Here is a 24,392-nt window from a genome sequence, read left to right on the forward strand (position 1 = left end):
ACTCTGATACAGCAGCATTGGCTTACCTCTACAATCTTGTTTTTCTGTGGTTCGTTGACCTTGCCGGCCAGGCAGCAGCGAGTGATAGCATTATGGATGATGAACTTGTTGGACTTAAAGCTAGGCTCCTTGTACAGCTTTGGTCCTGCAAGACACGGCATTTTTAATACCATTAACTCAACAAAACAATGCACACTGGATTAATTTTTATAACCCCATCAGTTGGAACATTTCACTGACCTGTGTATTCTGGGATTGAAGCTGGGGAAGAAATAGTGGAACCATTCTCCCAGTCCTTCTCTCCATTCTGAGCACTCGTTCGTCTTGGTGACATTAGCCGGGAGGGAGAGTGTGAACGGCTAGAGAGGATCCAAAAAGAATTAAGTGAGAAAGTCAGTTATAGACCTTGGGGCTGTGTGCACATACTATTGTGTCATGCACCTTTGCCCCTATCAGCACCACAAGACCTGTAGATGGTATACAATTCTACATGAACACACATATTATATTATAATAGATTTTAAAAGAGGATCAATAATAATGTGGACATAATCATACACAAGTGATTCTTGTTCATTTCACTCCACTGAATCATAGTATGATGATGTGAAGAGAACAATATTATAATGATTTATTGCACACTTTATTGTAAAATACATTTTTATGTTCCTGGGACTTAAAATAATCGAGTAATAGAGTTTCAGGCCTCCCACTTTCTTAGCATTCATTAAGAAAATATATGCCATAGTCACTGTGCAGGTTACCTGGGAGACTTTCTGACAGTCAAACCTCCAGAGTCATTAGCCATAGAGGACAAGTTCATAGTTGAGTGGGAGTACACCTTGTTCAGCCTGGTGCCTAGAAGGAGTAAAAGAAGGATGGAAAAAGAAATTAGAGTGAGAAACCAAATGCATGTGAGGGTAGGAAGACAACATACAAAGACTAAGATGGAGAAACATCAGATCTATTTACCCATGAAACCCTTGACAGGGCTATTAGAGAGGACGGAGTCATCTCTGAACACAGTCTTGGGTCTCTGCTTCTTGACACCGCGGACCGTGGTGGGTTTCTGCCTCAGCACCTTGTCCAAGTCTTCCATGATCTTCAGCTGCTGTCTCCTCTCATACTCTTGCCTAGTGAAGTCCCCTCTGCGCTGGGGAGTCCCCTCTACTGGCGGGGTCCGTGATGCTGGAGGGGTGCCGGGGGTCTGAGGTCTGTCCTCACTCTTATTCCCCCAGCCCTCAATGATCATCCACTGAGGTCTGCTAAAAGTATAGGATGATGTGTAAAACTTAACAGACAATAAAAACATGAGGAGTAACTAATGTAATGAGTAAAGGTGACAATTTGTTTAATTCACTAAACAGTGGACAACAAATCAATTAATCCTAATCATCATTTCTGTATGCTGCAAACACCTGACTTCTAATCTTCGCACTGTACAAACCTTAATTGTAAGAAATTAAATGTTACTGTCTTCATTTGGCTATGAATGCAGGTATTTGAATAAAAAAGGGTCTCACTTTGATTCTTTTTCTTTTTCCTGCTCAAGTTTGCGTCTTTTCATCTCTTCCGTTCTCTTCTGCTGTTTCTCCAGCAAAGCTGCTCTTCGCTGGGCCATCTCATCTTCTGTTCGCTCTTTGTCATCCTAATAATAAAGACAGAAGCAAAATGCCATGAATGCACTGACTGCACAGAAACAGCATTTTTAGAATAGCACACACAGGAATAATAATCAGTCACCTACCTTGAAAAAGAAACCAACCCCTCCTCCCCTCTCAGGCTCTGTCCGGTCACTCATTGAGTCAGAGAAAGTGTCAGGTACTTGGTCATCCTCCTCACCATCTCCCCGCAGAGAAGACAGCGAGATCTCTATTAGGCTACTGCGTTTGCCATTTAACATCCCTGCAGGGGCATCACTCTCGAAGGAGCACTCTGATGGTGCCCCAGAGCTGCAGGCTCCACCTGTAAGTCCTTCCTTCTTAGCCAAAAGACCATGTGAGGGCCCAGCGTCCAGGTCCATGCTAAATATACTATTATCATCATTGGAGCCTACCTCTGACAGGGCGTCATCTGCGGGGGGACGGGGTGTTGGGGTAGGAGTTGGTATGGGGGTCAGTGTAGGCGTGGGGACAGGAGTTGGTCCAGATGAGCGCAGATCAATTAGGCTGTCAGAGTCACCAATGGAGAATGAGGACGAAGTCTGGACTTGGGATTGCCAGGGATTTACACGACGAAGGTGGGGGATGCGGTCCACGTTTTGAGGTGGAGCGATGACCCTTGACAGGGTTGGCACCTTAACGTCCATGGGACGACTGTGTTGGTGCTGTTTGGGACTTTTAGGGGGCACAGACTGGGCTCTACGATGAACATGAGGAGATTTAGGAGGAGTGGCGTGGTTTGTAATTTTGCGGGATGGAGAGGGAGAGGAGGAGGCTGAATTTAAATCTCGGGTGGATTCTCTGGATAGGCGTGCAGAGGTAGGGGCTGGGGTGGAGGTTTTAGGGTTGGCTGGAATAACCCAGGACTTGTTGTTGGAAGTTGAAGCTTTCTTCTTAATTAGCTGGTTCTGCTGCTCTGTCAGCCGCTGCATGTCACTTTGCAGGGAGCTAAGAGCTGCAGTCAGCTTGGATACAGCATTGTTATAGTCCCCAAGTGGAGCTACCATCTTTTCACCAGGTGTCCCCGAGCCCTTCTCTCCCGGCGTACCTGCCTTTTCTTTGGAGTGACTGACCTGTTTGTTGAGTGCAAGTCCTCCTTTGACATTACCCTCTGCCTCCACTGAGAGGCACTGTTCATCTTGTTCCTGCTGCTCTTCCTCTTCCATTCGAGCCAGCCTTTCTTCCAGTGTCAAGCGAGAGAGGTCTTCTTCTGTGGATGAGGTGCTGACCTGGCCATTCCCCCCTTCCCCCTCGCCTTCACCCTCACGCTGCTCCTTTTTTAACTGCAGAAAGGCACTCTTTCCCAGTCTTTGCCGGTGCTTTGCAAAAATGGCCTCAATGCGTTTCTTTTGGGCTTCGATGGCCTTGCGCTTTTCTTCAAGTCGAACCCCCAGCTCAGACATCTCATTATTGAGTTGTGGGCTCTTGCTGGGGCTTTCTTCAGACTTTTGGGCCCACGTGGTCATCTGAGGAGACGTGGGATCGCTGGCTTTGGGAGAATCCATAATCTGCTTCTTTTTGCGTTCAGCAAAGCTGGTCATCTTCACACCACTGTCAGATGACTCTTTGCCCTGGCCTCTAGCAGGGTGTGCACCAGCAGCGGGTGTGGTTGGAGTGGACTGGGCCTTAGGCAGGTCTTCTGATGCATCTGAGTCCACACTGCCATCTCTCAAGACAGAGTCATCATCACGTGAACATTCGGAGGCGTTTCTGGTGCGAGTGGGCTCCTTGGCCTCTCCTGTGGGCCGGTACATCATTCCTGAGCGTGTGGGGGCAGAGCAGCTGATGGGTGCTATGTTTGGTAAGTTATGTCTAGAACTAGCAGGGTCATCAGGAGAATGGAGGTAGAAGCCATCAGGAGCACCATCAGGGTGTAAACGGGGCTCCATCTTGCTCTCGTTGTGGATAATTTGGAGAGCCTCTTCAATGGTAGGCAGCTCTCCTGCTTCACTCGCAGCAAGACCATTCTCTTCTGCCAGCCTTGGAATAGTGGGAGCCTGGGTGGCCCAAGAAGCTCTCTGTGGGCCGTTGGGGCCAGGGGGTTTGCTCAGTAAATGGCTGAGGTCTTCAGGAGGGGTGTAGGGCACCCGGGACATATTTTGGCCAGCTGGGTTGAGTTGGTCTGAGCTCACAGAACGGGTTATCACAGGGTTGCCCATCACAATGTCCACATCGCTGTCCAGCCCGAAAGGAATGCTGAAGGATACTGCTGACAAGGGGCGGCTTCAAAAGACAACAAAACAGGAGTATAAGTACAAAAAATGAGTTAAAAGAGAGTAATTAAAAAGGTTCTGAATATATGGGTCCTACCTGAGAGGTTTCTTGCTCCACGTTTTTCCAACTCCTTCTATATGAGACATTGAGGTAGACTGAGTCAAAGATCCTGAGTACAATGGGACACACACAAAGACACGTAAAGGCATGCACACCACATGGGGATGCACAAATCAACCAAGCAATACACCAATAAAAGGAAAAGATATGTACAAAGTTTCACACAAAAATAAGAAAATCAGGCTATCATACAGCACAAAACACAACTACAAGACAAGGATTGAGGGAAAGGGGTGAACCAGATTGTAAAATGACAGACACACAAAACACTGTAGCTTGATGTCATGATGAGAGGACACAGTCTTAAACCTACCTGACGCAGGAGAGGAGATAGGGAGGAAAGGCTTCTTGAAGATAGAAGGGGAGGTGCTGTAAGGCAGAGAAACAACTTTTCAGTTCAAACGAGTGCTTCATCCAAAAACTATGCATAACTACTACAAAAGCAAGGAGTTTCTGTACCTGTTAGCACTCAAGCTACTTGGTGTCACTGGTGTGGATCCATCTAACAAAAAAGAAAATCACCATTAAGGCTCTGTAACAGATATTCAATAGTATGATTACACGGTGGCACAGAGGATCACAAATTGGTAACACTTACCTAAAGTATCTACTGGCTGAACAAATTCTGGCCTTCGTACTTCAAACCAGCAAAGCAGCTCTGCAAGGAAGCTCAGCAGGTTGAGCTAAAAAAAAAATGCCAGAATAAATCAGTCATTAAGAATACAGAACTCAGTATTTTTTAAACCTGTCAATCAGCTGATTAATGATCAGGAAAGTGAATGTAGGTACCTGAAGCTCCTGAGGTGTGTATAGCATGTCCTCCAGAGCCAAGTGACAGCAGCTCTTCAAACAGCTGTCACAGAATTCGTGGATGAACTGCAGGTTATATAAGCTGTCTGCTGTAGACATGGAATCCTTCATGCAAACATCTTACAGAGAGAGAAAACAGTGTTAAGCTAACACAAACACAATAAGTACTAAAAAGCTGTGCATGGTCACAATGTTTGCTGATACCTTCAAGTCTTAGCAGGCCAGGGCAATAGTAATGTAAGACTGCGGCAACAGCACAACCACTGGACAGGTCTTTGACTCCATTCACCACGGGAAAGATGGGCTTTTGTTTGGAGTGAATTTTATCCTTCCTGTAGCGGAGCTAAAAAACAACAACAAACAAGCAAACAAGACAATCAATTTCTGCAGTATGACCTTAATGGCTAAGGCTTAAGGTTTATATGTAAAATATCTGACAAATTAGTTCATGTTAAAACCATTATCAAAGCCAGGGTTTCCAAACATGGTTGGATGCTCTAAAGTCTATCTGCACTGTGATATTCAACAGAAAGTGTTTATAAAAAAGACATGGAGTATGAATGTAAGAGAGAGGGTCATGCTAATGTGAACAAGAGAGCTTAGGTTTACAAATGGCAGATGCAAAATGAGTGAATTAATCAGAGCAGAGAGGAGGAAGGTTTCGTCAGGAGAAAGTGGGACAACTGAGGGTCTCAGGAGGCAGGCGAGAGAGAGAAAAATGTTTCAGGTATAACTATAGTAAGACAGACAAACAGCCCACTGTCTGCAGGGACCAGCTGACTAGAAGACCGTCTCTGTTAACCCCCATAGCCATTCACGTACAAACACACACCTCTGTTGCACCTCTGTTGGACCAGAGGAACTGGTTTTACATGGTTTCAAGCCCTGTTTGAGGACCAATTGTGATTCATGCACCACTCGTGTGTTAACAAACAATGCCTTTCACGCCCCTGTCCTGCCCCGCCTTATAACATTTATGTTGTGACGTGCAGTTTAATTCAAATTAGGATGTGATGCACACTCGCATTCCCACATCAGCATATGGAGGAAAAAAAAACACACCTGACCATCAGATAATTGCTGATACATTTGATGAAGACACTTGAGGGATGGAGGGACAGGGGAAGGGAGCAGAGGAAAGGAGGGAACTTACAGGAACAAGTTTCCAGTACCAGCGAGTAGGACACTGTCAGAGAGGAGGAGGAGGGACGGGAAATAGAGAAAGACAGGGAAATGCAGAACGGGGGCACAAGGAGAGGTATTAAGCCTACAGTGGAAGAACTAGACAAACAAGAGAAAGGGCTGTGATGACGGTACTTTCTTGAAATGACAGGACAACCTTGTTGACAAAGCAATGACGCTACCCTTTTATTGTGTCAACCAATACTGGCTGTACCAGTAGAGTATAAATGGATCAGACCTACAAGTGCAGCAAAATTAACAAAATAAACTTAATACACGTCAGGCTGGACCTAACAATTATTTTTCAAATGATTAATCTATTGATTAATTTGTTGATTTATATAATGTTTTTTTTTAATTATTAAATTATATAACAATGAATTTACTTAAAATACATCAAAAACTAGTCTCATTAATATTCAAATATTTTATTCAATTATAATCCTGAAAAACAGACACATAAAGTATGTTAAAATAATGAAAACAGTGGCATATTTTGAAGGTAGTTTAATTTCCACCTTATTTACTAGACTCCATGTCAGATGTCTGATCAGAAAAATACTGGACCTTAAATTCAAAAGGAGCTATGATGCATATTAATCACTGTCAACCCTTCACTGAACTGGTCAGTCAGTAGTTTGACTTCAAACTTAAACTGGTTATGTCATGGAGTTCATTAATCACTGGAGTCATTTGCAGGTAAGATGATAACTGTTAGTATATTTTTGCATCAGTGTGGAGCAAAGAAAATACTTTTTGTCATTTTTCTGCAGGCTGAAATGAATTATAGACAGTCTGTAACATCTGTTAAAGCCATATCTGACTCATATGCGGCTGATAAAGTGAGAAGAAAGCACAAAACAGCAGAATAATACTGTTAGATGGCGCATGGTAAAGTTAGCAGACATCAGTTTTAACACGAGGGTAAAGAAGAAATTTCTAGAAAATCCATATTAAGTGGCTTCTACCAACAGAAACATATTACATGTTGATAATCCTGATATATTGTGCTTGCGTGCTGACAAAAAGTAAATTGGACAATACTGCTGCTGCAGCAGGAGGACAGGTCGCTCCATGCTTCACTTCTCAGCACTCATGTGGAGCAGTCTGTCCTGCTGTGATAAGTCATATCTAGTTTATGGAGCTAAAACAGAGCCAGACTGTAAAACAGCCCCACACTTTCAGTGATTACAGCGACCCTCTCTGCAACTTGTTCTCCAGGTGAATCCATGGCGGGCGCCACAGTTCATAGCAACACGTAGACACACAATATGCAAATCGACGTATTTTCGTAATCGATGACGTCAAATACGTCAACGAATTGCCCCAGCCCTAAATACACAGCACTTTGGGTGCTTTTTTTATAGCACTGAGTGCATAATCCTGGACAGATTATCATTTGTATTTGGATATCATGATGTGTGACAAGAGACAGAAGTACACTGGACGTATAATGCAGTACTCACAGAGGGTTGAACAGGTTGGGGCTCTGTGATGGCCTGAGATGTGTCATTCTGGGCTCCTTCAGTATGTTCTCTCAACTTCTGGTTTAACTGAGAGCATACCAAGAAGACAAAATAATTAACAAATATAGATCACACACCTACAGTATGCAGCGTGTTGTCCCATTTTTAAAATATGGTGGGTTAAAAAATTACAGAATCCTTATTATTATAGGATGGACAGACATGTCAGTTTGCACAATGGGATAAATGAGGCTGTTAGTAACAGAAGGCTGATCTTTGAGCGACAGCCTTTCAGACTGTGCAAAATGCAGTTGGATCATATGATGAGCTCTGCAGGGAAGGACAACTATTTGCTGCGGAGGAGCAAAAATTATGCAGAAATAAAGATAATTTGGATCCATAACTGAGTATTTCGCATTAAAAAGCTTAAAATGTGCTATTCGGTCCCTGGTAGGAACAGATTATATGTATGGTTTATGTTTATGAATTGTTTATGAATACATATTCCAACATTTTAGTGAAAACATGATGGAAGAGGTTCCAGCTATGTTTAATGTTGTACAACTTAAGTTAATTTAGTTAACAACTTAAGTTAAAGCTACTGCAAGGAGTTTTTCTCCAGTTATGAATCTGTCTCAACTTTTTACTGATGCCTCTATATGACCTACACAGGTTAATGAGACAATCCGCAAAAAGATCAGCTATTTATTTATAGTTGTTTTTAATGCCTGCCACTAGGTTTGATTCTCCGTAAAATTTTTGCCACCCTATTTTGAGGTTATTACATAGAAAATACTGCTGTTTTTGTCCACATGGGCCTCCAAAATCAACAAATTAGTAACTGGTCTGCTAGCCTCCTGTTATTGTCCATTAAGTGATCCTCAGGCAAAGTAGGTTGAGTATTCCTGTATTAACACAATCAGATTTTTGATTAATAACCATGAGTAATGTTTATATAATGACTAAGTGGGGAAAGGCACATAATAGAACACCTAAAACAGTCCAGTCTCTGGCATTACTTACTATAATACAGCCTTTAAATCCAGGAAAAAACAATTCATGCTCCACTATATCATCATATAAATATGTTGAAAATTTAAGACAATATCTAGTCTCATATCACAATATCAAATGTAATATCATTAGATTGTCTAGCCTTTAAACAAGCATTGTTTATCTTTGGCTTTCTACTTACCATATTAACCCAATGTAGCAGAGCATCTTCCCATCTGGAGGCTCCACCCAGTAAATCAGCGGAACCACATGTCTTCACCGCAGCCACCGTCTCCATGGCTCCCACGGCCATCAGGGCATCGATCACTGCCAGGTGAGCACTCTGCACCAATCACATGGGAGAAGGGAGAGGAACTGTCAGAGGTGGGACCATTAACAGCGAAGGCCGAGGAGCCCAGACAGGCATCAATCAATTACAGCTAACACAATAATGCTGGGGACTGCCATTTCTACTGCTCTTGCAGGGAACTGCTCAATGCAGAACAGTAACTGCGGCAGCACTACCATTATTTACCAGCAGCATCCTCTAGAGGTCACCAGAGGCCAGCTGTGAGTCAGCAGAAACATAGACAAGAGTTTTAACTAAGCAAACACACACACACACACAGCAGTAGATGTGGTTGAACTTTGGACCTATGTTTGTACAATCATTAAATAGGCAACAGACCTGTAATATGATAACATGTGTGTCCAAGGACTGTCATTCCTCAGCTGCTTTACCTTTATTTGCCTTCTCTTCAGCCTGCTTTCTGTCCCTACTGCAGTGAAATATTGCTGTATGACTCATGTCTAACAGTCTACAGGGTAAAATGAGGTTTTGTAACTAGATCACCAGGAAGCATAAAATTAACCAGCATTCTCTGTAAGAAACAGGTGTTCCATGTGCTTTCTGCAGTTTTTTTCTGCAGGCTATTTGAATGTGTTTTTATTCAGACAATGTATCTGACATAAAATCTACTACTATTTTGTTTTCTCAACACAAATACAACAATCAAACATTAGACTATTGCTTACACATATTTGACATTCCCAAGCAATTGTATCCAACAGACATAAGTGTTTCCTTATACTTGAGAGCCCATTAAAACACACCACCAACATTATCAGCTCAGTTAGAGAGAGCGCCTTAACTCTATAAACCTGTTAGCTCATTAGAAGTTGTGCTGTTTGTGACATGGAGCTGCAAAAACAGTGCTTTATATCTCTAAACTCCACTCTGTCCTGAACCGTTTAAGTGCATATAATTCCTACAGGTAAATATAAATCAACCACTCCTGTCTTTTGTCCTGTTTTTTGTGTTGCAGTTATTAAGATGATTATTTCCAGTTGTAGAAAGCCTCAACAGTATTACTGCTCTTTAACAAAGTCAGTACTGCAGTGCTAGAAAGACTGTTTGTGTTATTCTGTAATCAACTTTGTTACATTTTTCAATAAACAACTCTTTCTCCTTTTCCAGTCAATGTCTTTAATATATGGTCCTTCTATCTGTATCATCTTTAGTTGTCATCCAACAGCAGCACTAGACCCCACCTCTCCTCATTATAGGCTAAGCGTAATAAGGTCCTTGTTAAAATAATTAATTCTGGCCAACAGAGGGGACAGACAGGTTGCAAACAACACATTCCTGTCATGGGGCCACTCCTTCAATCTTCAGTTTTGAGCCTAATCTGTGCAAATCAGTGCCTGTTCCCTTTTACTACTTACAAATTCCACTTTAGAGGCCCGACATTCCAACTTTAACCTCTTATGTTGCCCCAGATGGGGGCTGGTGGCAGTCCAGCTGCGAGCATGAGCCCTGTCTGCATGTCTGCCTACTCAACCCTGATGTAAAGTGCTGACCTGGGCAGACCCGGTGCTGGGGCGGGCAGGGCGGGCTATGCCAGCAATGGCTTGTCAGATAGGATCGGGCCAAGCTCTCTGGATGTGCTGCACTCAGTTACTGGGAGCTGTGTGGCCCTGGCAGGCCTGCCCTCCCGACACTGTTGCCAACACTAGGGCTCCTGGTTGTATGTCTGTGACATGACTTGTCTGTTCAGTGGAAATGTCTGCAGTACAGGAGGGGACACATGGCCTGATAATAGGGACTGAGGCTTTTCAGGGCATGCCACACCAGTTCAGAGCACACTTGGCAGGGAAGACTGAAACACAGTAGGGCCTGGCACAAATTCAATGAAATTATACAGGTATTTGAAGTACACCTTAAAATGGACACAATATGTCATCAGAGATCAAGAAAAGATGGTAAATTGAAAATTGAAACTTTTTTTGCCAGTTTCACATTAGTTATAGTTCAAATTAATGCAGAATGTTCGCTGAATGCGTAAATATCTGTTTACGAGTTTTAAGAGACCATTAAAAAATTTGTAGAAAGTGTAGATTGGTTAAATTGAGCAATATGTTAATAGAGCCTGGCAGGCACTGAGGCAGACAGTGATTGAACTCCAGCTCCAGAGTGTGTATTTTCAGAGCAGTGGGCTTTTGTTTTCAGGATAGCAGGCTTAACTTTACATTAACAGACAACTGACAGTTACAAACAGCTGATCAACTACAGCGTAGGGTTTGTTGTTGCTTGTTATTGTCAATTTACGATGAACTCCTGCAGTATTCCTGCAGCCAGCCTGAACATTACCAAATCTGCAGATGAGAGGATGATGAATGGAAAGAACTTGCTTCAACCATAGATTGTTTATTAAATAGGATTTCAGCCTATTTCATATACAGTCCATTGTCCCAGCTTGCTATTTGGATGGCTGTAGCTGTTTTTGCACATGCAATTGCTCCTTTAACAAAAACTGATCATTATACTCTACATAATAAACAGCAAAGCTGTTACACCAAATTGCATTAGGTTGTATAGGTGTACCAAATAAAGTGGACAAGAAGTATATATGCTGTTGATGGTGTACAAACATCTGTCTGTAGTCCAGTTCAAGACTTCTGCAAACTACGGTGAAAACATATGGTTAAATTAATACCTCAATGACTGTCAATAAACATGAACATTATTTTTTTCAATGGTAGAATCTATGGCTGAGTGTGTGGCCAGTGATTGTAGATTACTTATGAAAAAATACTGGTGATATTGTGATATTAATTTCAACTATTTTGTTCTCGGGCCTCTGAGGCCTGCTAAATTCTGTCAGTAGCTATGTTTCAAACAGTCAGTCTGAAAATAAAGTGATTTAAGGTAGCGACATATTTTTGCATTCATCCACAAAGTGTAATTATAGGTTGGAACTACTGTCACAGTGTGAAAGGAGACAGGATGATGGAGAGAAAAGGAGAGGCAGTGAAAGGAGATGAACAAGAAAGAAATGACAGACCTCGTGAAAGTGTCCATCCCTGCTGTCATGCTGTACAGTTATTCAGAGGAGAGAGTGGAGGGTAATTCATGACAAAGAGCGCAGACCCAGGAGAGCTCACTAAGCTAAATCACAAGTCTCCCTAATGAGAGGGGAGAGAGGAGCAACACATGAACACCCAGCACAGAGCCTGCCAGATCACCATAACAACCAACCAGCTGACCCACAATGCATCTCAACACAAGCCTGACCACAGCATTGCTCTGTGCCCCTGGCTTAGCACCGGCTCTCTGCTCGGAAACATCCAGCCAGCAAACAGTTAGCACCCCTAAACCTGATGTAACACAGAGAGGAAAAATTAATACCCCATCAATTAACCCCATCAACATGCGATCTTTATGGCTCTATTCGACAAATCTGCTTGCATAATTGTCTCGACAACTGAGTCAAACAAAGACTGCAACGGCATCTTGTGGATCATTAAGTGAGATTACAATGAGGGCAAAATCTGATTATGTCTGAAATATGACTTAACCCCATCCCCCTACCCTGCCTGGTGCCCACGGAGGGGAGACAAACAGGGGGATCACTCAGGCAGGTCTGGGGCCATGCAGGGGATTTTAGACAGGAGGTTCTCTGAAAAAACATGGCAATATTAACTAGGGCTGGACGATATAGCTGAAAGATTTATCACGGGAAAATGTTTAATTTCAGTTGCTATTGAACAACCTATTTTTAATGAAGACCAGGAGAAAAAAAATATGAATTTAATCACGTTATTTTTAATTTTACCACCTTACTTTGAGTTTAACCACTTTATTCATCAAGGTACACGGGTAATAGACTTTAATAATAAACAAAAAAAAAAAACTACCATACTGGCGAGCTGACGTATCCTTTTTTTATGAACAATTTCCTGACCGCCTACTTCAATTTTTTTTACTCCACCCCGCTTCTGTTGCTGTGTCTCAAGTCTATGGAGCAACTGAATAACACACCTCTTAAATGATTGGCTGTTTGCATGTCACTTGTAGCACGCTTCCTGCTCAAGGAATATAATAGGCTGTTTATAAGACAGAGCATATCTGTTGTTGCTGTTGCTTTCATGATGGTTTACATTTAAGTGAAACTATTGAACATTTTATTTAAAATGTTCTTGTTATTATTGTTCAAGTGTCTATTGCTGATACATCACTACTGTTTTTTCTTACCCAGTCCTCATATGATCACTGATATGTATATGAACTGTATGCTTCAACAAGGAAAACCAGCCTAGAATAGCTTTACACCAAACTTGTTTAACATATGGTAGACAATATAATGACTTCTACGCAATAGTTTCTCATCAGCAAAGGCCCAAAGCTGAACAAATGGTGTAAGATGATGGTTAGTGTTTCTGATAGTCTGCCACTTCTATTTTCAACTAAGCTCCTGACTGATGCTCACTTGACCAGAAACTTGCCAACACAGCAGTATGATTTAAGACAAAGTGTCAGTGCCTATCTAAAACCAACAGGGGACCAGGAAGAGGGTTAGCTGCATTATGGCTACATGACTTCCTTTATCACTGTGGGAACCAATGCGCCCACCATTTCTAGTGTAATAAAAATAATAGTAATGAATTCAGTTATGTATTAAAGAAACAGTATGTTTGAAGTGGATCATTGTTATATTTATGGTTGGTTGACACCAAAGAATATAATCATAAGTATGATGTTGTGAGACATGTTAGATGCATTATGAGTCAGTGGTCATCTCTGGCGTGTCATCCAATCGTGGATGATGACGTTCAGTCTGCATGGCAGATTATCTCTAATCTGGGCTGGGCCACCTCGAGAAGGACAGCTACCAGTAGGGCATGCACACACACACACACACACACACACACACACACACACACACACACACACACAGCATGTAGGGGATGGAGACTGCTGGGGGCTCCGGGGCTGAGCCCCGAGGATGTGAGATTTTGAAAATACTATTTAATTCCAATTATTTTGACCGAAATTCCAATTGCAATACAATTTGCGTTATTAGAGGGAATGTTAATTTTTTCAGTATTATTCCCATTTTCATTGAAAAACATTAAAATGATAATGGTGTTATTTTTGCAAGGATCTGCACCAAACACAGATATCTCTTAAATCTGTAGAATATGATGTGCAGACCAGGACATCTCTGCAGCATGACTATGTTTGACTTAAATTTGTATTGTTACACACATTTTGGTGTTGAAAAGTACTGTGCCTCCTGCAATTTGAAAACTGCAGTAGGCCATATTGTAATTTCAACAAAATTTCAATTAGGTGTTTGGCCCTAGATGATAACCCTGGTCAGGTGCTGGTGCTAGATTGGGTTTCAGGAGTAGTGCCAATACCATACATAAGAACTTCATGCCCAGCTGCACATGCTCTCAAAGTAGGGCAAAAGCAGATGCATTAATACTTATCTACATGATGAATTAAACAAATCAGTGTAGCTACTTTTTCTTAGGGTTTGAAGCTTTTTAGTAGAAACTGTCACATAACATAAAAGCATATTTTCCTTAATTACTGTCAGTAACATATTTACAAAAATGTACAGTGTGCATGGGTTTTCAAGACATCACAGCTTCATATGAACTAATAGAACTGTATGTAATTCCTCAAAATTCTACATTTAAATAAAATAACTTTGTGTTTTCAGCTGAATCAGTAGGTTAAATAGGTTATATATATATATATATACACACATAAAGTATTTGTATAATTACAAACATATACAAAAAGCAAAAATTAAGTAAATAAATAAATCTTAATTCTTTTTTGTTTTTTATTTTGTCAAAATATTTCATTTTAGACCTGACCCTCTCATATCACGTACAATTCACAGGAAAATGGGTCTCGCATTCCACCTGTCCTAGATCACATAACCTACTTTCAAACTATTAACTAAGAAATTTCAAGGTCTTGAAGCAGGGACAAACAGCAAATTCTTCTTCATCCTGTACCAGCATCGTCCAGTTCAGTGAAGAGAACATTTATTGTAGAATTTTATGTTAGGTGATCGATGATGTGTCTGTTTTTGCCCTACTTCCATAATAGCACATAGCATAGTTTGACAGAGAGCAGGTCACTGGCACTCTGTAATGATGCTAGTGCAGCAACCACAGCCAGTATTAGCATCTTTATGGGTTAGTGTAAACCTGTATCCCAGGATTTATATTTATTACACTACAGTTATCAGCAATTAACAGCAAAGCTGTAAGATGTGTGTGCATCAACAACAAAGGAGCAGATGGGCTTGCAGTACTGTTAATTTGACAGTAAGAATCTGGACTCAACATACTTTTATGTACATGCACTGTGTTATCCTGATTTTTGACACAGATATGTGAACCTTTAATATACAGCAGTGCTGCAGCAGATTGCTGCTGCTCCAAAGCCGTTTACTGGCCAAGACCCACATTGATGCTCCATCCTTCTAATGCTGCTGCAGCATGACCCACTTTCTTCGCTTGCCACACTGTAGCTACAGTGCCAGTCAGTGGCAGACAAGCTCAGAGAGCTGCCAAGGGCCAACCAGCGACTGGAAGTCTCATACAGCGGCAAACAGCAAATGCAGCATTAACAGTAACAGCCAAAATAAGACTTTAATGATTAGGATTTACAGCTGAGATGTCCATGGTCTGGACTGGAAGCATCACCCACAAGTGAGATGCATGCAAGCGGAAAAATTCATGCACACACAAAATACAGCAACATTATGCATAAAAGAGACCCACTGTGTCTTAACACTATTATGGCTGGTGAAGTAGTGTTAATAATCATGATGGTGATACTGTGGTTATTATTACGGAGTACAATTTTTAAATCCTTCATGCTTGTGTTATTTGTAATATTTTTGAATGCCTTGCTGGTGCCTTGATGTAAAACGGCACATCTGTTGGCACAGGTGGTAATTGTCAGAAATCATACAAAAGCAAGTAGGTGCAGGGTTTAAAATAAATGGTCCTGCACAGACCTCTAGTAAGACTATATGGCCTCACATTTGATGCAAGAGGAGGGTACATATGACATGCTTCAGATTTTAGCAAAACACTAAACCAAACCACTAAAATAGATACTGAGACTTCCAGTTAGATTATGACTTGTGGAAACGGGGGCAGTACAGGACAAAGCAAACACTAGATAATAATAAATAGAAAGGAAATCCCCATTAAAGGAACCTTCGGTCCTTACCAGCTTTCTCCCTGTACTGTGTCTTTCATCTTTATCTGCACAAAACAAGTTCCAACGTATAACTTTACCAGTATTTGCATTCATTTTGTCAAATTAGATCAAACTACACCACAACATGACATACACCAACCTTGAAATTCTCACATCACTGGGCTCTACTGCAATTTCTATGCTGTTTAGTTTAGAAAATGTCACGGATGCATGCACTACATTTCAAGCATATAATTAAGCTAATAATTGCAAGAGCACCAGCAGTGCCACACCTGCTGCAGTGGCCAGTAGACAGCAGCAGTGGAGCAAACAGCTTTCACCTAACAACAACACAATCCATGCAGGTCCCCTGAGGCTCCCTACTTAGCTTTCAAAAAACAGCCTGCATGTGCATACACACTGAGGTGGCTGAGGAAATGCAATTTTTAAGGAAGATAATAGTCTGCATAAGGGGAGGCTTCGTAGGAACAATTCAAAGTGAGTTGTGTGAACTGAAGCAGTTAAGCAATAAAGGTTCCATCGAACCAAAGAGCATCCCTCCTCTTTGAGACTACAATGAATTCTTATTTGGAAATAAACTTCATTATCTGTACGTTTTCAGTAGGAATGCATGATTAATATTGGAATTATCAGCAGATATTGTCTATCACAGCTACTGGTATCACTTTAGCACTATAGTGGGAGACTGTTGGCATATATTAACCATTAAATATCAGCTATAATAATATCTGATTTGACAGATTATGTCAACACATTTAATTTGAATTCTATGACAAAATACTCCATAAAAGCCAATGTTTTTTTGATGAACTTAACTAGAAAAACTAAATGAAGTGAGCTGTGAATAGAGTCAGAACTGTTCTTCGTTTTTTGTTGTAATAGTTATGTCTGTTAGATTTGGTTAGAATATTATCCATCCATCTTTGCTCACTACATCTTAGCCTATATTACGCCCAGGTGTCCATAAACCAGAGGCTGCATTAACTTCCTCAAAAATGTGAAATTATCGGTTGTTTTATCGGCCATTATAAGCAGGTAATTATCCCATCGGCTGAAAAAAACTCAATATCGTGCATCCCTAGTTTTCAGGCTGCAGATGTTAGGACTATATTTTGTGTGTACTAAAGAGAAAGAGCCTGACAGAGAGAGAGAGCCTTTGTCAAGAGCTAAGAGGACAAACCAGTTTCTCTTGATTTAACTCACTGAGTCACCCCAGAGAATTCTCTCGACACAGTATCTAAAGTTTCACCAGAACTGTTTAGCCATTGTTCTGCAACTGATCTGGACCATCTATTGAATCTAGACTCTCCCTCCCTCTCACGCCCTGGAATTAAAGTAGTCGTCCCTTGTATCACCATGACCGCCCTAGTCCTAGCAGCTGGATCCACTCATCCTCTAGGATCAGCTGGGGGCAGCACAGGGGGGTGGGGGTGGGACTGAATGAGTGGGGGTCTTTTTGATGTCCTTTAATCCCTAGAATCAAAGCATAAACAAGTGTCTATATTAACAATCAAACCCCCCAAAACCCCTTCTGCTTTTCTACAGACTCCTGGATAGCAGAGCATCTGGTTCCACAGGAGGAGACATTCACTCCTTAGGGTGGCAGACAAACATAAAGCAGCTTCTAACCAAACAACAGTTAGGACATCTCCTTGAGTCAATCCATGCAGGTCACTACCCACAAACTTGCATGCTAGACTGGTGTGGGCTCAGTATTTATGCATTTACTGTGCCCGTAGCCAAACCATGACGTTACCATTTTGATGGGTTTGTGCCGGAGGTCTGCATCAGTCACTGGTGTGTCCTGATCTTTGGAGACTATGCCTCTCTGAGTGAGGAGCTGCAAAAGGGCGGCGTTGTCTTTGGGCTGGGCCTCGACTTCGGTACCCCCGAGTAATAGGCTGTAGGTGCGGCAGTAGAGCTCTGAGGACTGCAGCAGGCGCGTGACTGGCGGTTTAAGGTGCTCTTGCTCATACTGGTCACAGTAGAAGGGGTCACGCAGCTCTGCAGGGACATTTTCTACAAAGACACAAAATTTAGACACAATTAGATAAGTTCATGAAGCAGTGGTGCTACAACAGAACTGGTTGCAAAATTTAACAAACAATATGTTGACAGAGATGTGCTGTATAAATAGGATAGGAACATTTTCTCATTAGCTGTCCCTTTATTTCTCCAGTCAAACATCATCTTGACCACGTTCTATTGTTGCTGGCTTGGTAACCTGCTTTCTGCCAGGTTCGGTGGCAGATTAAGTCAGCTGGTGTATACGCTGGAGCTATAATCATATGAGTGAGTAGAGCAGAGCAAGCATCAAGGTCAGTGGGGCATGATGAGCTCAGAGGTTGGCATCTGCAGATTACAAGATGCTCTGCCATTCATTTCTTCCCTCTTTTTAAACCCCTTACTTAAAAAAGCAAATGAGACAACTCAAGTGTAGTAATGCAACATGTACTACTGTTACTGGCTAGCTTAAGATTGTTAAAGAATCTGTTCAGACTGGTCTTCCTGCAAATAAGATGACAGCAAACATTATCCTAAAAACATACACCAGACATGCCCTCTGTGAAACTGGTTTCTCTACATCCAGAACAAACCAGCAGCAAACTCAATAGCCTGTGCTCAGTGTAAACATACTGGAGTAAGCTTCTCATGTTTTAAAGGGCCTTGGGGGAAAAGTTGACAAGCTAACATACCAGTAGTGTATTCAACAGGAGAAAGGAAACTTATGGGTGTCTAAGATTGATTGTGCCTAACAGAGAAACAAAGGGGTTATTACGAGGGAGGTGTCACTATGTTGTTGTATCATTATAAAGTCCTGTAATGGATCCACTGACATCAGACAAACAAACAAAACGCCCAGCGTCAGAGGTTAGACAATGCCCTGTTCTCTGTCTCTCACTCTAACTCCATGATGACTATAGCTGTCACACAATATTGTCAGTCACGCCACATGGCCCATTTTGTTGTAAATACACTTCTGTGTGCCAAAGCTACAGTGCTCCCTTTAGCTCTGTAAATACTGACACACCAACCAAGTATACACCTTAGTCTAGAGGGAAAAAAAAGTCCCACGAGGATGTGTTGAAAAAAAAAGAAAAAAGAAAAACTTCCCCAGAAGGCAAAGCAGGATGCAAATGCCACAACTCAGTGAGATGAGAGAGATCGATATGAGACCGATTTGCCTATGAGACAGTCTGGCCATGAAGACTTTGTGTGTCACATGTGTCATGGAAACGGAGCACAAATTTGAGGTTGTGAATCCATCCACAATTTTCCATAATATGACCCTGCACATCAAAAATAACAACAACAACAATCATAGGAGAAAGTGCATTCCTAATGTTAAAAAGACTAAAAGGAATAGGAGGCAATTAAAAGAGTGACCAACTGGCATCCTTGGATGTAACTAAGCCCAAGCAAAAGAGAACGAATGCCTCCATAATGGTGACACCAAGAGACCTCCAGGAAAATATTTAGATTAAAAACACAAGCTTGTGTGTTTGCATACACTGGGGCAACAGCCTCTCTTTCAGTCACTTTCACAGGTTATGGGGTCAGTCCTTATCTCTTGGTGTGAGTAAGATATTATTACGGTGGTGAACTGCTATTCGAGTAGAAAGTTCCAAGCAAGCGTTTGCCATCTACCGTTGACATTTTGACCAAAAGACCCTGACTTATAACCTTCCTGTGTGAGCAGGAAGAGGGCAAACTGAGATGTTCTCTAAAGCAGTGCCACATTGTTGTTATCATAATATAAAAACAACAAACAGAGAAAGACCAGAAGGCTGTACTATGAAGTGAGATTAATGGGTTAGTTGAGTCTAAAGCCAGAGTTTTCAGTGTCACACAGGTGGCTTTCTTATACTAGCTAGATCACCATGGTAACTAATGCGACATGCTTTAACTAATTCTTTTCCTGATGATAGTTTTTATTAGTAATACAGATTCTCGCCAATGGGAAAGCATTATATATGCAAAGTTGCTGAGCTGTATGTTAGAGCAGCACAATCTGTATGAATCACACTACCCCGGGAACCTCAGTTGGAGGTGCAGAAAATATTTTTTTCCTTTTTGCTTCAGGTCATGTTAACACTTTACATGTTACACGGCAGATCATCTACATGTTAAAAAAATGATTAAGCAAATATAGACACTTCAAATACTGATTTTGTGTTTGAGTCCGATTTGCGACTTGTTCATCTTGACTGAAACAGACATATGATCGGTGCATAAGGGGAAAAAAAGAGCTAAATGACGCAGGAAATGCCTCTTTTTATGTGAACATGCACAAAGCCTGAAGAAGAAAGAATGGATTACAGAAACCTGATAACCACTGCTGATACTTGTTATCTTTGACTGGGGTCTTAGGTTTTGTCAAGCCAGCTCATGCAAAGGAAGCCTGGCTATGATGAGCTTCTTTCATAGTACAGCCCTCTGAGCACCATTTCAGTGATGAGCTCTTACACACAATATCTAGTCAAGTAAAACTGGATAAGCTATTAAAAACTATAGTGGAACTGAAGCAGCTTCAGCTGTGTTAGCTCCCACCTATGAGTACTGACCAACATTGCTCGATAGCCTGCTGATAACAGGAGCCATGTGTCCATCCACTTCATTGACTGATCGAGTTAGCGTGCTGCTCATGTCACAGACATTGCCACACGTGTCAGACGGTAATCAACAGACAGAGAGCAACATAAAACACACCCAAACAAAGGTTGGTTGAAATTAGCCACAAAAAGGTTAGGCAAGACCCCTCCACCCACCCCTTCTCACTTTACATTTAAATGGTACAGTCAGTATTGGATTTCAAGAAAGCTGTCACAATAACAGTGAACATTAAATAGTACTTTAATCACACAGCACAGTTTTAACCACCTGAACTGTTAGACTGTTTACCGAAACTAGAGCTTAAAAATACAGAAGGTGTGCAAAGTAAGCATATGAGCAGGAAGTTCAGGTTTAAAAATTTCCTTCCCCACATCAAGTGCATTAATGTTTACCTACCCAATCCACAAACCTGTTTGGGTAATATATCTTTTCTTACAATGCTGCTTCTGGAGAACTTTTTTTTCAACATGAATAACTCAACATTACACGTGTTTTGATAAGGCCCTGACTTCTGATTTCAAAAAAATTGAGCTATAAACGTCCCCATCATGTGGTGCAAAGGATCAAACACAGACGATTATCCGCTCTCATTTTTAGAACAAAGCAGGTACTGTTTTGTTGCCCCAAAATCTAGCCGTACTGAGAGGGGCTATGTTAGCACCCTACCCTACATGTGATCACTGGTTCTGAGTGAAATACTGATGCCAACATAAACACAACAGCTTAGATGTCTCAGACGAGACTGCAAGAGATTGCCGGTAGGTCTGTCTACATGTTAAAACAATACTACTCCATTTACAATAATAATGTTGCCTAATGTCAGCATATTTGCGGTAAAATATACAATTACGTATGTATCAGATGGTAGAAGAAATATCTTAAATCAGGGAGTCAATTTTTTTCATCTCAAGAACCCCCACAATAGCACATTAGACAATGGACCCCCAGTTTGGGAGGATTTTGTCTCTCTGTTAAGTTTCTTTGAGCACATTTGTTTTGAAGATTAGTCTTCATAGTTGATCTTCAATTAAACTAAGTGATTTCACTATTCATCTGTTCCATTCCCTTGATCAACTGCTGACACTGACAAATATATGCATGCAAATTAAAAATGTTCATGTATTTGACCAACTTCTGACAGTCCTCAGAGGGAAGAAGCACAACCACTTCACATGTGGTGTCTCCGATCTCCCTATACATTCACGGCTTCACCTACCATAAATATGCCACCCTAACAAACCTGTGTATCCTGTAACACATCATCACAGACAGCGCTCTAGCATGACATAAGCACAGAAGCTTTAAATTGCATTAAAGGGCCAGTGTACACAGAAGAACATCCTGTAGACAGAGAGTGTAATTACATTGCGGGTGTTTGAGAGACTAACGGGACAACAGTGGATAACAGAGTGACACAGTTTGCAGGTTGTATTCGTCTTGTTGAGCATCTGCCTCGCAATAGTTTCCAGAAATAATATCATTATTATTGTGAGCAAACTTAACAGGGTTATCAGTATTATCTAATTAAAATATGATTAAAATGTTAAAAAGTACTGATACGCAGAAACCACAAATTTTGAAGACGCAGTAATGAAACGCAGGGTTTAGCGATAATAAAATTTGAAATGGTAAGACTGACAATCTGGAATTTTACTGTGGTTTATGGTGAAACCAACAGTTTCATCCCTACTCCCAGCCAGCTCTTTGTAAAACTGTTCCTCAGCTTACAATGGCCTGTGTGGGGTTGCAAATGACTTTGCTTACAATAAAGTATCACATTATCTTCTAACGCACTGTGAAATACAGTAACAGCATCAAGAGGTTTAGCCCAGTCTGCGAGAGTTTCATATACCAATAGGACTTAAACAAGGCAACATCCTCTTCACATCCTTGTCCCTTGTTGACTCATCACAGCTACAAATGACTGGGAGAGGATGAGTAATCATTAGAATAGGATTTAAGTATGATCCAGAACGAGCTTTGTAACTAGGTGGAGCTAACATGCTAAAGAAACACAAGTTTTGTCACACGCATGTACAAAGTGTTTTGGTTTCATTGCTAGAAAAACAAATATCAAGAGAAGACACCGAAGCAGGGAATGTTTAAGCTGGGGACATAAGCTGTTTCATAAGTGGTAAGCAAGTTGTTTACGGATGGATTACAAACACACACACATTTCATTAGCAGCAAGGACTCAAAAATAAAACTGAAAAACAGAAATTACACAATATTATCCCTATGAATATGGCAGTTTATATGAGCAAGTTCTCCTAACCCGACAAACTAGTTAATCGAGAGTTTCTGGTCTCATTCCAATGTGAAGGCACAAACTAGTTTGAATCAACTTCATATGATCTGTCAAGTCATCTGTCACAGCAACTACAAGGGCACATCATGAATGACATCCTTGCCAAACCACTTTCCCTCAACATAATTGTCAGGGTATTACAAAAGACCATGACCACTCTGTCTCTGCACTGTGCTGCCAAGTATCTGCCATGACGGTCTTAAAATACATATAGCATAATAATAAAATAGAAAACAGAAGAAGCCAATGTAGTATGTACTTGCTGGCATCCAAGATATATATAATCCAACACTAACTAAGATATTATTCATAAGCTATATTGTCCAGCCCTTGAATGAGGGTAACAAAATTGTAGGGACTCTAAAAGATAAATCTGTTTTCTGTGCACTTCTCCTGGCTTCTAGCATTAAATGTTTTTTTTTCAAGCTAACATAGGTATTTCCGTCCAAGCCTATAAGCAGCTTTCAGATTATCATGATCACACACAGATTCATTTTATGGTCTTTTTTATATGATAAGGCCCTTGCCAGCTCCCACTGAAAGCTACTGGCAAACCTTTTAACATTCATCTACCTAAATAAAAGACTTTAGATATATTCAGTGTGTGATTCATCTGAAAGTCCATCTTGTACTGCAGTGACTCAGAGATTAAAAATGTTGCCTATTGTTATCATTAGGTTAATTGACCTGGAAGAGCTGAGGACCAGATGACCTGGTCTGGCTCCTGCTGTGTTATCTGTTCTTCTACCCAGCTGAGTTTTCAGGAAGGGCCTTGATGATGTCATCTTGACTTGGCAGAAAATTATCAGTACGGCAGCCGAGTTGATTAAGACAAAAGCTGCTCATCAACACAGTCTTGGTCCTCATATTCCTGTAGCCTGGAGTGGAGAGTGACTTTGACCAGAGGGCGTGGTTGAGGTGCTAAACAGAGTACACAGAGGCTGCAGCAGCCAATAGTCCTGGACCTGAGGCCTGCCTGGGATTGTGTAACATGCAAGTCATGTTGTTAAAAGCAAAATAGAGTTCACCCAACACCCCTTTCCAGCTGAAACTGAATGAAGTTTAGCATTAAACCCTTGAGCATTAACCCCTTAGTATTTGTTTACACACACATCACAGGAACGAGAATGTGTTTGGCTTTTTGTCTTGTGTTATTTTAGTAAATGTACCCAGTATTTATTGGAAACAAGTGCCCTATCATTACACTACTGTGTCTTCTGTTCTGGTAAAATAAAGTGAAAATGAAATAAAAGGTCATGCTATCAAACCTTCCTCAAACAGGACTGTTTGGTGTCTTCTTTGTGAGATCTAATCTTTACCAGATAGGACTTAAAAACAAAGAAGAGACTTGTTATCACCTCGGGGTCAGAGCTGACGCTGTTCTGTTCTAGCTGACTATTCTTAAAAAACCTGGGGCAAAACAATGTCTTATGATAAGTATGCAACAAAATTATTTTCCTAAGTGGGTGTGTTTTGCACCACAGAGG

The 24,392-nt window shown here is 41.3% G+C and overlaps 1 protein-coding gene across 4 annotated transcripts in view; it reads right to left on the reverse strand.

Moving 5' to 3' along the window:
• camsap3 (calmodulin regulated spectrin-associated protein family, member 3) overlaps positions 1 to 24,392 on the reverse strand; it is a 28,032-nt gene that overhangs the window by 2,511 nt on the left and 1,129 nt on the right. Inside the window, exons 2-17 of one of the 4 annotated variants that reach the window (XM_084743348.1) lie at positions 17,740 to 18,002; positions 8,649 to 8,789; positions 7,454 to 7,540; positions 5,959 to 5,991; positions 5,010 to 5,148; positions 4,785 to 4,924; positions 4,594 to 4,678; positions 4,455 to 4,497; positions 4,309 to 4,364; positions 3,972 to 4,008; positions 1,748 to 3,884; positions 1,524 to 1,648; positions 973 to 1,265; positions 765 to 858; positions 241 to 359; positions 27 to 145 (exon numbers count right to left, since the gene is read on the reverse strand). In XM_084743348.1, coding sequence (XP_084599474.1) covers positions 27 to 145; positions 241 to 359; positions 765 to 858; positions 973 to 1,265; positions 1,524 to 1,648; positions 1,748 to 3,884; positions 3,972 to 4,008; positions 4,309 to 4,364; positions 4,455 to 4,497; positions 4,594 to 4,678; positions 4,785 to 4,924; positions 5,010 to 5,148; positions 5,959 to 5,991; positions 7,454 to 7,540; positions 8,649 to 8,789; positions 17,740 to 18,002 — 3,911 coding nt within the window. Of the gene's footprint in view, positions 1 to 26; positions 146 to 240; positions 360 to 764; positions 859 to 972; positions 1,266 to 1,523; positions 1,649 to 1,747; positions 3,885 to 3,971; positions 4,045 to 4,308; positions 4,365 to 4,454; positions 4,498 to 4,593; positions 4,679 to 4,784; positions 4,925 to 5,009; positions 5,149 to 5,867; positions 5,992 to 7,453; positions 7,541 to 8,648; positions 8,790 to 17,739; positions 18,003 to 24,392 lie in introns of those variants that run through there. The other 3 variants (XM_084743346.1, XM_084743347.1, XM_084743349.1) reach the window with 3 other exon arrangements.

This window comes from Lutjanus erythropterus, chromosome 19 (assembly GCF_056507025.1).
Source record: "Lutjanus erythropterus isolate fLutEry1 chromosome 19, fLutEry1.hap2, whole genome shotgun sequence".
NCBI classification, from domain to species: Eukaryota; Metazoa; Chordata; class Actinopteri; order Lutjaniformes; family Lutjanidae; genus Lutjanus; species Lutjanus erythropterus.